The sequence below is a fragment of the Polyodon spathula genome, chromosome 22, assembly GCF_017654505.1.
Source record: "Polyodon spathula isolate WHYD16114869_AA chromosome 22, ASM1765450v1, whole genome shotgun sequence".
Lineage (NCBI taxonomy): Eukaryota > Metazoa > Chordata > Actinopteri > Acipenseriformes > Polyodontidae > Polyodon > Polyodon spathula.
Genome location: NC_054555.1, coordinates 185,942 through 198,913, shown reverse-complemented (window position 1 = coordinate 198,913; position 12,972 = coordinate 185,942). Strand labels below are relative to the sequence as shown.

The following is a 12,972-nucleotide window of genomic DNA, read 5'->3' as shown; positions in this document are numbered from 1 at the left end:
CTTGTTTTATGTTTATAGAAAAAAAAAAAATTCTATACTTGTGTATGTAGTGTATCTTTTAAACTTACTTTGTTTTCATCTTTTAAGGTTTTGATTTCACTGCTGTTGTTGATTTCTGCTACTCCATTACATAGAGGAGGGCTGTTATTTAAAGAGTGTGGATTTGAACTGTTAGCTACCCCCCTCCCCTTTTTTTTTTTTTAAACTTGGGAACATTTAACAATTTAGCAGCTAAAAGGGAAGGCGACGTTGGTGTTTAAATAGAGTGAGCCCTGTAGACCTGCAGCAAGCATTGGTGTCCCACTCAGGATTGGCAGGTATGAATGGAGAAGGGGGGAGAATTCAGATTGCCTGGGTGTGTTCTGAGCCCAGGCTGAGCGTTTCCTCAAGTCCCTGTGGTTGTGCCTGCGTTTCCTCCTTTCAGTTTATGTGCACACTGTGCTGTGTTGAGAGAGTGCTGTCAGCAGGGGAGTAATAGCCATGTGTACAAACCCTGTGGAGGTGCGAGTGCAGAGTGATTTAATAAACAGCATTGACTGCAGAGGGCTGAACCCAGACAGCATGGTCTTGTTCATCTCTGCACAGCAAGCATGCATGGGGCTGCGGTCCTGATGGAAGCACGTCACACTGCAATGAAGCCGTACTTTACTATTAATATTATTATTATTATGGGCTGCTTTAGGAAGAGTTCAGTTAAAGGGAGGCTGGCAATACCCATAAGTAAGCGAGTCGCTTGGAGCCGATGCTCAATACCGCCCACAAAAACAAGATTTCTGATAATCATTATAATGCCACCCCCCCACGGCGCACTAGAGGAATTTGGTGGAAGCGCTTTGGAACCTCTGATACACACGAGAGCAGTGCATGTGTTTACCAGCAAGCTCCTGTTTCATGCATTCCGCTGTGCGTGGCGGCTGACTTGCTTTCTTAACGGAAGCTTGGTTCTGTGCAAGTAGATTATTATTATTATTATTCTTACTGTTCGCTGCCAGCTGATTCTAGTTATTTTGTGTCGCTGAAGCTCTTTCAACCCTGAGATCAGAAAACCAGGCTGTGATTCATAACTGATACCCAGGGAACAAAAAAGGACACAATTCCATGGAGCCATAAAAAAAAAAAAAAAAAGCTGTATATGATCCATATAATGTTAATAGTTCATTACCATAATGATGTTCTAGACTTGGAGTAAAGTGGGAAAAAAAAAAACAATAAAAAAAAAACAAAAACAAAAAAAAATGTAAAATACTTGAATGAGATCTTGTATTATAACAGTTAATATTCCTAATCTCTGCTTTGTAGGCTGATGTGATTCGCTGTTCTTTGTAATTTGTAGTAATTCTGCTTTTCCTTTTAAATAAAACACAAAATGTACAAAAAAAACAACCCTAAAACACCATCCTGCTGACTCTTTTGGTTGTTTTCAGTTTGATATTGTGCTTCTGCCTGCACTGTCATGTCAGGACATATATGTGTGAGGGGCTCCTGTCCTGAACCACGCTGCACCTGGGCGTTTCGAAGGCAGCTGAAAGCAAACTCTAGCCGAGCTCCTGTGTAATACGACCCCTCCTGATGTTCCAGTCATTTCAGATCTCTCATGCTGGAAATGCATGTGAAGGGATTGACCCGACCACACTGCAGATGGGGGTCGCTGCTTGTTCACAGGTTTACGGTCGAAGGGATTGACCCGACCACAGTGCAGATGGGGGTCGCTGCTTGTTCACAGGTTTACGCTCGAAGGGATTGACCCGACCACACTGCAGATGGGGGTCGCTGCTTGTTCACAGGTTTACGCTCGAAGGGATTGACCCGACCACACTGCAGATGGGGGTCGCTGCTTGTTCACAGGTTTACGCTCGAAGGGATTGACCCGACTACACTGCAGAGGGGGGTCGCTGCTTGTTCACAGGTTTACGCTTGAAGGGATTGACCCGACCACACTGCAGATGGGGGTCGCTGCTTGTTCACAGGTTTACGGTCGAAGGGATTGACCCGACTACACTGCAGAGGGGGGTCGCTGCTTGTTCACAGGTTTACGCTCGAAGGGATTGACCCGACCACAGTGCAGATGGGGGTCGCTGCTTGTTCACAGGTTTACGCTCGAAGGGATTGACCCGACCACACTGCAGATGGGGGTCGCTGCTTGTTCACAGGTTTACGGTCGAAGGGATTGACCCGACTACACTGCAGAGGGGGGTCGCTGCTTGTTCACAGGTTTACGCTCGAAGGGATTGACCCGACCACACTGCAGATGGGGGTCGCTGCTTGTTCACAGGTTTACGGTCGAAGGGATTGACCCGACTACACTGCAGAGGGGGGTCGCTGCTTGTTCACAGGCTTACACTCAGTGGTGTTTTCATTTTATATTAGTGCAATGTCGATATGTGAGGTGCTTTTGGTTAACACGTGACAATGAATCTACTTGATATGCTTCACGTACACTTGCTGTGTAAACAGCCTTCAATGCTGGACGAGAGATGCCTGTCTCCCCTGGGACAATGTGCCCGGAGCTACGCACAGTGGGGGGGTTCTGGTCAGTCACTAGTGTGCTACATGTATCAGTAACTTATTTATTTGGGTTCATTAAAATGAATCTAAAATTGTGTGAAGGGTATAGAAAGGTTATTCCCAGATCAAATAAACACCACCAGTGTTTAAAGTAAGTGCTTTCTGGTTTATTTAGCTTATAAAGTAATTATCAAAGTGCTTTAAATCTCAATTTAGGATATGATTTATACAAACACTGCTACACACTCAAAGCATACATAATGGATCAACAGAGAAATTGCATTTAAAAAGTAACTATTATTATGAGAAAGTCATGAGATCTAGGAACTGGAAAGGTCCAGAAAGATATCAGCAGTTTGTTCTCAAAGCATTGCTGTTTAAACTCTAGCTTATTGATTTGTAAATTAAATTTAAAAGCTCATGGTCACGGTTGTACATCCTCTAGCGTGAGTGCGCTGTGAAGCTGTGATTGTTCCCCAGGCTCACAGCTCACTGTCCCTGCTTCAGGGAGTCTGGGATGCTCTCTGAGAGAGGCGTGAGGTTGAGCAGCATGGTGTGGCGCTCGTAAGCCTTGGTCTTCTTGAAGACAGTGTCCGTGCCATGCAGTCTGTCCAGAACCCCCAGCACTCCATAGCACTGGTTAAACCTGCAGAGAGCGAGGAAGGGTGCTGGCTTCAAAAACACGAGAGCGAGCTTGTGCAGAACAGCCTCACTGAACTGAGAGTCCTTGTTAATGCAGTGTTATTTATACAGGCAGGCTCACTGAAGTGAGTCCTTGTTAATGCAGTGTTATTCATACAGACAGCCTCACTGACCTGAGAGTCTGTGTTAATGCAGTGTTATTCATACAGACAGCCTCACTGACCTGAGAGTCTGTGTTAATGCAGTGTTATTCATACAGACAGCCTCACTGTATTGAGTCCGTGTTAATGCAGTGTTATTCATACAAACAGCCTCACTGAATTGAGTCCGTGTTAATGCAGTGTTATTCATACAGACAGCCTCACTGTATTGAGTCCATGTTAATGCAGTGTTATTCATACAGACAGCCTCACTGTATTGAGTCCTTGTTAATGCAGTGTTACTCATACAGACAGCCTCACTGAATTGAGTCCTTGTTAATGCAGTGTTATTCATACAGACAGCCTCACTGAATTGAGTCCTTGTTAATACAGTGTTATTCATACAGGAGGGGACAGGGTTTTAAATCAGTGTGACACTGACATGTGCTCCATTCCTTCATACCATTGCAGAACTCTCTGTGCAGACTGCATTGCATAACCATGAAGAAACAGGAATCCTGGCGGCTGGCTGGAGGACGAGCAACAGTACCGCACTGCTTTCTATTCTTTAAACTTTGTACAGCAATACATATTGCTTTGCACTGGATGAAATGTCGATGAACCATAACACATTATTTGCACATCTCAGATTATGTAAAGATGTTTAAATATGGTCGAAGCACTTTGGTTTGTGACTTGAAGCAGCCAGAGACAGTTCTTTTAAATGCATTACACATCCAGGCCACATGAGGGCACTGTGACGCACGACACTGTTATTACACTGCACAGTCCAGAGCCCTGTTCCATGGAGTACAGGATACCCGTCTCCACCCTCTCATAGCGGAGGAGAGCATGGCGTGACAGGAGTCTCTGGTACTTACTTGAGGTGATGGAAATCGTGGAATTCGGGAGAAGGCAGGAAGGGCAGGTGGTACCCGCAGTGTGATATGCTGGTGATCACCAGAGCCATGCAGAACCACAGCGTTGTGGTGGCAATGTGAGAGCCCATTAACATGGGGCCGAGCATGGGAGGCAGCATATTGGATAACTGCAAAGAAACAAACCAACAGTCAATCAATCTGATCCCCACTGTTATAAAGCTGAAGAGTCTTCCATCACGTCACTCAACACCTCCCAGTAATCAATCACAGGCTCTGAACACCACTGTTACAAAGTTGAAGAGTCCTCCAACACGTCACTCAACACCTCCCAGTAATCAGTGTCTACAGGATGTATATAGGGTGAGGACGCTGTGCCATAAAAACATGCTGACTGATCCACCTACCACATGCTCTACAGGATGGGCATAGAGAGCCACCACTCCGATTGGTGCTGTCCACTCGTGGTGCACCTTATGGAAATGCTTGTAAAGAGCTGGGTGATGGAACAGCCTGGAGACAAAACAGAAGAAAACTGGGTTGGTGTGGTGTGGTGTGATGAGGTTTAGTGTGGTGTGGTGTGGTTTGGTTTGGTGTGGTGTGGTGAGGTGGTTTGGTGTGGTGTGGTGTGGTGTGGTGAGGTTTAGTGTGGTGTGGTGTGGTTTGGTGTGGTGTGGTGTGGTGTGGTGTGGTGTGGTGTGGTGTGGTGTGGTGGTGTGGTGTGGTGTGGTGTGGTGTGGTGTGGTGAGGTTTAGTGTGGTGTGGTGTGGTTTGGTGTGGTGTGGTGTGGTTTGTGTGGTGTGGTGTTGTGTGTGGTGTGGTGTGGTGTGGTGTGAGTGGTGTGGTGTGGTTTAGTGTGGTGTGGTGTGTGGTGTGGTTTAGTGTGGTGTGGTGAGGTTTAGTGTGTGTGGTGTGGTTTGGTGTGGTGTTGTGGTGAGGTGTGGTGTGGTGTGGTGTGGTGTGGTGTGGTGTGGTGTGGTTTAGTGTGGTGTGGTGTGGTGTGGTGTGGTGTGGTGTGGTGTGGTTTAGTGTGGTGTGGTGAGGTTTAGTGTGGTGTGGTGTGGTGTGGTGTGGTTTGGTGTGGTGTGGTTTGGTGTGGTGTGGTGTGGTTTAGTGTGGTGTGGTGTGTGGTTTGGTGTGGTGTGGTGTGGTGTGGTGTGGTTTAGTGTGGTGTGGTGTGGTTTAGTGTGGTGTGGTGAGGTTTAGTGTGGTGTGGTTTGGTGTGGTGTGGTTTGGTGTGGTGTTTAGTGTGGTTTGTGTGTTGTGGTGTGGTGTGGTTTGTGTGTGGTGTGGTTTAGTGGTGTGGTGTGGTTTGGTGTGGTGAGGTTTAGTGTGGTGTGGTGTGGTTTAGTGTGGTGGTGTGGTGTGGTTTGGTGTGGTGTGGTGTGGTGTGGTGTGGTTTAGTGTGGTGTGGTGAGGTGTGGTGTGGTGTGGTGTGGTGTGGTGTGAGTGTGGTGTGGTGTGGTTTAGTGTGGTGTGGTGGTGGTGTGGTGTGGTGTGTGTGGTGTGGTGTGGTGTGGTGTGGTGTGGTGTGGTTTAGTGTGGTGTGGTGTGGTGTGTTGTGTGGTGTGGTTTGGTGTGGTGTGGTGTGGTGTGGTGTGGTTTGGTGTGGTGTGGTGTGGTGTGGTGTGGTGTGGTGTGGTGTGTGGTGAGGTTTAGTGTGGTGTGGTGTGGTGTGGTGTGGTGTGGTGGTGTGGTGTGGTTTGGTGTGGTGTGGTGTGGGTTGGTGTGGTGTGTGGTGTGGTGTGGTTTGGTGTGGTGTGTGGTGTGGTGTGTGGTGTGTGGTTTAGTGTGGTGTGGTGGTGTGGTGTGGTGTGTGGTGAGGTGTAGTGTGGTGTGGTTGGTTTGGTGTGGTGTGGTGTGGTGTGGTGTGATGAGGTTTAGTGTGGTGTGGTTTGGTGTGGTGTGGTGTGGTGTGTGTGGTGTGGTGAGGTTTGGTGTGGTGTGGTTTGGTGTGGTTTAGTGTGGTGTGGTGTGGTGAGGTTTAGTGTGGTGTGGTGTGGTGTGGTGTGTGTTGTTTCTTGTGGTGTGGTGTGTGTGTGTGTTGTGGTGATCAGGTTTGGTGTGGTGTGGTGTGGTGTGGTTTGGTGTGGTGTGGTGTGTGTGTTTAGTGTGTACCTGGTGTGGTTTAGTGTGGTGTGGTGTGTGTGTTTTCTTGGTGAGGTTTAGTGTGGTGTGTGTGTGGTTCTTGATGTGGTTTAGTGTGGTGTGGTGTGTGTGTGTGGTTGAGGTTCCCTGTACCTGTGTGTGTGTTTCTTGATCAGGAGCTCCCTGTACCTGTGTGTGTGTTTCTTGATCAGGAGCTCTGTACCTGTGTGTGTGTTTCTTGATCAGGAGCTCCCTGTACCTGTGTGTGTGTTTCTTGATGAGGAGCTCCCTGTACCTGTGTGTGTGTTTCTTGATCAGGAGCTCCCTGTACCTGTGTGTGTGTTTCTTGATCAGGAGCTCCCTGTACCTGTGTGTGTGTTTCTCAGGAGCTCCCTGACCTGTGTGTGTGTTTCTTGATCAGGAGCTCTCTGTACCTGTGTGTGTGTTTCTTGATCAGGAGCTCCCTGTACCTGTGTGTGTGTTTCTTGATCAGGAGCTCCCTGTACCTGTGTGTGTGTTTCTTGATCAGGAGCTCTCTGTACCTGTGTGTGTGTTTCTTGATCAGGAGCTCCCTGTACCTGTGTGTGTGTTTCTTGATCAGGAGCTCCCTGTACCTGTGTGTGTGTTTCTTGATCAGGAGCTCCCTGTACCTGTGTGTGTGTTTCTTGATCAGGAGCTCCCTGTACCTGTGTGTGTGTTTCTTGATCAGGAGCTCCCTGTACCTGTGTGTGTGTTTCTTGATCAGGAGCTCCCTGTACCTGTGTGTGTGTTTCTTGATCAGGAGCTCCCTGTACCTGTGTGTGTGTTTCTTGCTCAGGAGCTCCCTGTACCTGTGTGTGTGTTTCTTGATCAGGAGCTCCCTGTACCTGTGTGTGTGTTTCTTGATCAGGAGCTCCCTGTACCTGTGTGTGTGTTTCTTGATCAGGAGCTCCCTGTACCTGTGTGTGTGTTTCTTGATCAGGAGCTCCCTGTACCTGTGTGTGTGTTTCTTGATCAGGAGCTCCCTGTACCTGTGTGTGTGTTTCTTGATCAGGAGCTCCCTGTACCTGTGTGTGTGTTTCTTGATCAGGAGCTCCCTGTACCTGTGTGTGTGTTTCTTGATCAGGAGCTCCCTGTACCTGTGTGTGTGTTTCTTGATCAGGAGCTCCCTGTACCTGTGTGTGTGTTTCTTGATCAGGAGCTCCCTGTACCTGTGTGTGTGTTTCTTGATCAGGAGCTCCCTGTACCTGTGTGTGTGTTTCTTGATCAGGAGCTCCCTGTACCTGTGTGTGTGTTTCTTGATCAGGAGCTCCCTGTACCTGTGTGTGTGTTTCTTGATCAGGAGCTCCCTGTACCTGTGTGTGTGTTTCTTGATCAGGAGCTCCCTGTACCTGTGTGTGTGTTTCTTGCTCAGGAGCTCCCTGTACCTGTGTGTGTGTTTCTTGCTCAGCTCCCTGTACCTGTGTGTGTGTTTCTTGATCAGGAGCTCCCTGTACCTGTGTGTGTGTTTCTTGATCAGGAGCTCCCTGTACCTGTGTGTGTGTTTCTTGATCAGGAGCTCCCTGTACCTGTGTGTGTGTTTCTTGATCAGGAGCTCCCTGTACCTGTGTGTGTGTTTCTTGATCAGGAGCTCCCTGTACCTGTGTGTGTGTTTCTTGATCAGGAGCTCCCTGTACCTGTGTGTGTGTTTCTTGATCAGGAGCTCCCTGTACCTGTGTGTGTGTTTCTTGATCAGGAGCTCCCTGTACCTGTGTGTGTGTTTCTTGATCAGGAGCTCCCTGTACCTGTGTGTGTGTTTCTTGATCAGGAGCTCTCTGTACCTGTGTGTGTGTTTCTTGATCAGGAGCTCCCTGTACCTGTGTGTGTGTTTTTGCTCAGGAGCTCCCTGTACCTGTGTGTGTGTTTCTTGATCAGGAGCTCCTTGTACCTGTGTGTGTGTTTCTTGCTCAGGAGCTCCCTGTACCTGTGTGTGTGTTTCTTGCTCAGGAGCTCCCTGTACCTGTGTGTGTGTTTCTTGCTCAGGAGCTCCCTGTACCTGTGTGAGTAGTAGAACATGATCTCTTCTATCAGCCCGAAGATGACGATTTCCAGCAGCACCCAATGGAAGGTAGGCAGCTCCGGTCCACATGGGTTTCCTCTCCATTGCATGATGGGATACATGAGCATCACCATGGGAGCAGAGAGGCAGAACTGATTGAACAGAACCGTCCTCACAGCCTGCCACAGCTTCACTGGCTCAACCTGCACAGGGGGAGAGGGGCATGTCAACCAGGAGAGTGACTGCACTGAACAAACCCCCCTGGAGCTAGAAGACTAGAATAAAGCTAGCATTGAGAGGGACACCACCTCTCTGTTTGCATGTGGTGTTTGAAATAGAGTGTGTGAATATGACAGCCACCCCCCTTGTGTGTGTCACTAGGGATGCAAATAGTTTACATTCTAATAATGCATGTTCAAAGGGCTCCTTGTTAAAATGTCTAATTTTAGTACTGAAGTCACTTTCTAGTACTAGTGCAATCTTATCAGTGAGTCTGAGAACAGTTTGGGCCACTGCCATGACCCAGCAGTATTACAATACATTAAACAGAAATATCTGGGGTAACATGGCGAGCCCAGCATTGACATATAATGCACCAGCATTGACCTATAATGCACCTCTTTAATCTTCTGCCTGTTGCTGACCCCATGCAGGGCAGTGCTGCTATGTGCTAGCACAGCAGCCCCTTACCAATCTGCAGTATCATACATACCGGATTGTTCCTGTCCCTCTGAATCCTGTAGCGGGTGATGAAGGCAGGGACTCCAGTCGCGTCGGCCAGCATTAGAATTGCATTAAAAGACCAGAATGCGATGGTAGGAGCCAGCATGGTCCCTGCACAGAGATAGTGTGATAGACTGGGAGAGCTACTGGATACTATCTCCCTGACAGCTTCTGACTACGTGTTAAAGGGTTTCAGTTAGTGTAGCACCAAGGAACTCTTAAATGAAGGGCCAATAATTCATTAACATTTATTTGGGGGGAAAAAAGCATTTGAGGAATATTAAAGAATTCAACAAACGAAGCAAATGCAGCTGAAAGTGAATTGAGTTAAAATGAAGTGACGTGAAGCGAAGCGAAGTGAATTGAAGTGAAGTGAATTGAGTTGAATTGAGCTGAGTCGAACTGAAGTGAAGTGAACTGAAGTGAATCGAAGTGAGTTGAATTGAATTGAAGTGAATTGAGTTGAAGTGAATTGAAGTGAAGTGAAGTGAATTGAAGTGAAGTGAATTGAGTTGAACTGAGTTGAGTTGAGTTGAGTTGAGTTGAGTTGCTTGCTCAATTTCTATTGAACTTGTCAGGAAGAATCCCTGGAAAGGGCTTGTTAACAAACCCAACATTCCCAGTCAAAGGCTGATTTAACAAATGCATTACAGCTCTGCAATCTGAACCTGAACCTAATTTACACAAAACCTAAAACAGCAATGTAGAGCCCAGAACAGCTGGTTCATGTGATTCTACCTGTGCAGACCTGTGTTCTGCCTGACTCCCTGTTTAATAGTGTCTGTATTTAGCAGTAGAAGCAACTGACTGCAGAGCAGGAATATTGAGGATAGCGTCTCGCTGTCTCACCCAGGAAGAACAGTGCCACCTCATTGCCTTCAAAGAGGCTGTGCAGCTTCCCCCACTGTGTCTGCCAGAAATCCCCTGACGCTCCCCAAAACCGCTGCAGGTGCCTGGGAGATAAGAAAGCAAAGTAATGCAGCCTGAATACTGACCCATTGTGAACGATTCAATCACCCAGTCATGACATATTCAGGAACTAGGAACTGAAAGTTTTAGCATTCTTAAAGAAAACTGTTATTCCTTCGGACTTCTTCTACAGAGCGCACAGGACTCTTGTGCTGGGACAGCATTCCTCTCACAGTCCCAAGCTGAGGTGCTCAAACAAATACTTCCCTGGTGCGGCCAGCAATACACTACAAGAAAACAAGTTTCCTAGCCTTATATAAAAAATCTTCTATCTGCATTTACCAAGTGACAGAGTTCCTGAACGCAACCAAGAAGAAGAGTCCAGAGCCCAGAACAAAAGCAGCCTTCTTCAATGAGTCCCACACCTGTCCTGCCTGGAGACACAGAGACAGAGAGAGACAGAGAGACAGAGAGAGGGGGACAGATACAGAGACAGGGAGAGGGAGAGAGAGACAGAGAAAGTATGTTTCTAGTGAGTTGTTGATATGAACTGTAAGTTTAACATAACAATATAGAAACGCCTCTATAAAAAAGGAGTTGCAGTTTGTTAACAATCCCTTCTCTGTTTCTAGTCCTTCGTACCCCACTGCAGCCCCACCCTGCATTCCGCACGTCCAGCCCACACTAATCCCCCCAGCGCTGCCCTTTCCTCTCATCTCACCCCATGCTAATCCCATTGTTTCTTGCATCTGGAATGTCAAAGTGCTTTACTTGAATTTCTAATAATAAACAGGTTACAGTTCAGAATCCATTAACAAGGCACAGTCTCCTTCACCGCCACACTCCCATCAACACTCTATTATAACACATCCACTGTACAGACTGTTCTACTGGCTGGAGATACCATTCCTAGAGCAATATCATATCCTTTGAATATCAGAAGGTATGGGAGCTGTGTTCACACGTTACTGTACGCGCACACAGTGCAATACAATGTGAGCCAGCATCCCATTCCTTCAATGATCCAGTGCACCTGTCTCCCGGTCTCTGCAGCCACAGCTTGGCTCTTCATGTCTGAGAAAACAAACACAAGACAGCAGAGTTAATACAATCTGCAGGCATGATGCCTGATTCAGGGGGGAAGATTCATCCTGTCTGTGTCACACAAGTGAGAACTCACTGCTCAGAGCTGAAGCCTGATTCAGGGGTGAAGATTCGTCCTGTCTGTGTCACACAAGTGAGAACTCACTGCTCAGAGCTGAAGCCTGATTCAGGGGTGAAGATTCGTCCAGTTTGTGTCTCACAAGTCTGAAAAGAAAGGACGCCACGAGCAGCTTCTTATCATTTCACCACAGCATTCAACTTTGATCAGCGGCTGTATCAACATTGCTACATTACAGCACTGCTGGATCCTGAATCAGCAATTCTGTGCAATGATTTGGGCAAAGGGCAGCCCAAGGAACTAACATAAAGGTCTCTGCAGTTAATGCCAGCAATGCAGAGAGCAGATTAGCAGATATCTGATTGGCATTACCACCAGGATTGGAGGGGTTAGAATGCAATGAGGTCCATTTCAACACTAGCAACTTTTTTATAAAAGTGTCCTGTAGTAAAAGCATAGCAAAGTGTAACAAAGCACAGCAAAGTGTAATAAAGCACAGCAAAGTGTAACAAAGCACAGCAAAGTGTAATAAAGCACAGCAAAGTGTAACAAAGCACAGCAAAGTGTAATAAATCACAGCACAGTGTAATATAGCACAGCAAAGTGTAACAAAGCACAGCAAAGTGTAATAAAGCACAGCGAAGTGTAATAAAGCACAGCATTGTGTAACAAAGCACAGCAAAGTGTAACAAATCACAGCAAAGTGTAATAAATCACAGCAAAGTGTAATAAAGCACAGCATAGTGTAATAAAGCACAGCACAGTGTAACAAAGCACAGCAAAGTGTAATAAAGCACAGCAAAGTGTATCAAAGCACAGCAAAGTGTAATAAAGCACAGCAAAGTGAAATAAAGCACAGCAAAGTGTAATAAAGCACAGCACAGTATAATATAGCACAGCAAAGTGTAATAATGCACAGCAAAGTGAAAACAAACACAGTGACAGCTTGGGAAACACAGCACAGTGTAATAAAGTACAGCAAAGTGTAATAAAGAACAGCGAAGTGTAATAATGCACAGCACACTGTAACAAAGCACAGTGTCAGCATGGGAAATTTGTAAAGAATAGGGAAGTGAGGTACAGCATATTAATAGATGGGGTGAACTGTGCTAAATCCAGTTTGACAATGGGAACAGCGTGGGGAAACGGCACCAATACCGTGGGGAGCTTTAGAGGGTATAATATGAGAGACTGCAGTTTGTTCCAGTAAGTGGAATGGATCGCATGTAAAGCCATATACAGCATCACTGTGAACGACAGTGAGAAATGCAATGGGACATCATTTGAAGTGCCCTGTTGCGCTGCCTGTGACGGGTCACTCTGCGTTGGCTACGAGCACGCCCTACTAAAAGGTATAGCCCTCAGACTTTCTGACGCGAACTGCATTAACATCTAATTCAACAATAACTGACTCTGCCATCTCGCGATTAAGAAATAAAACGTTGACCTAACCGTGTGCGCAAAATGACTCCTTTCTGCGGTTCCTACAGTTAATATACGCAGCTAGTTCTACGCACAAAGTTCACCTCCACTTACGTTTCGAACAAAATGTATTTCTATAAATAACAATGTCACGTTTGTACCGGTAGCACTATATATACTAGCACAGGAGCTCAGAACTCGCGTAGCAAACTCAGGTTTCTCACGGAACTTTAAAAACAAGCACAACCCCCCCAAACCCCAAGGTAAACGATCTGCTTAGCAGCTCGCAAGCACAGTGCAGATGCAACACGTTCGGTATTATCCGACCTCGCTTACCCGTTCCCGTGTTGACTCAGCTGTTATCCCGGCTGTTCCCTGCACCTCATTTTGACAGGTTACAGCGCTGTGTTTGTGAGGGTGGGGCAGCGATTGGTTTAAATGGCAGTCATGTGACATGATGGGCTGTGCGAGTTATAGGTCAATGTT

At 46.8% G+C, this 12,972-nt stretch overlaps 1 protein-coding gene across 4 annotated transcripts; it reads right to left on the bottom strand.

Moving 5' to 3' along the window:
- Positions 1-2,650: 2,650 nt before the first annotated feature.
- Positions 2,651-12,911, bottom strand: faxdc2 (fatty acid hydroxylase domain containing 2). Of its 4 annotated transcripts, none has more exons than XM_041223962.1 (10): positions 12,823-12,911; positions 11,083-11,210; positions 10,936-10,976; positions 10,245-10,336; positions 9,843-9,946; positions 8,983-9,104; positions 8,268-8,473; positions 4,573-4,678; positions 4,169-4,335; positions 2,651-3,151 (listed from the first exon to the last, which is right to left on the bottom strand). In XM_041223962.1, exons 3-10 carry the CDS (start codon positions 10,972-10,974, stop codon positions 2,995-2,997), a joined length of 993 nt encoding a protein of 330 aa, XP_041079896.1. In that variant the 5' UTR covers positions 10,975-10,976; positions 11,083-11,210; positions 12,823-12,911; the 3' UTR covers positions 2,651-2,994. The 4 variants fall into 4 exon arrangements, with proteins under 4 accessions (XP_041079896.1, XP_041079898.1, XP_041079897.1 ...); XM_041223964.1 differs by having other exon boundaries at positions 11,152-11,210; XM_041223963.1 differs by lacking the exon at positions 12,823-12,911 and having other exon boundaries at positions 11,083-11,278.
- Between the last annotated feature and the right edge of the window lie 61 nt (positions 12,912-12,972).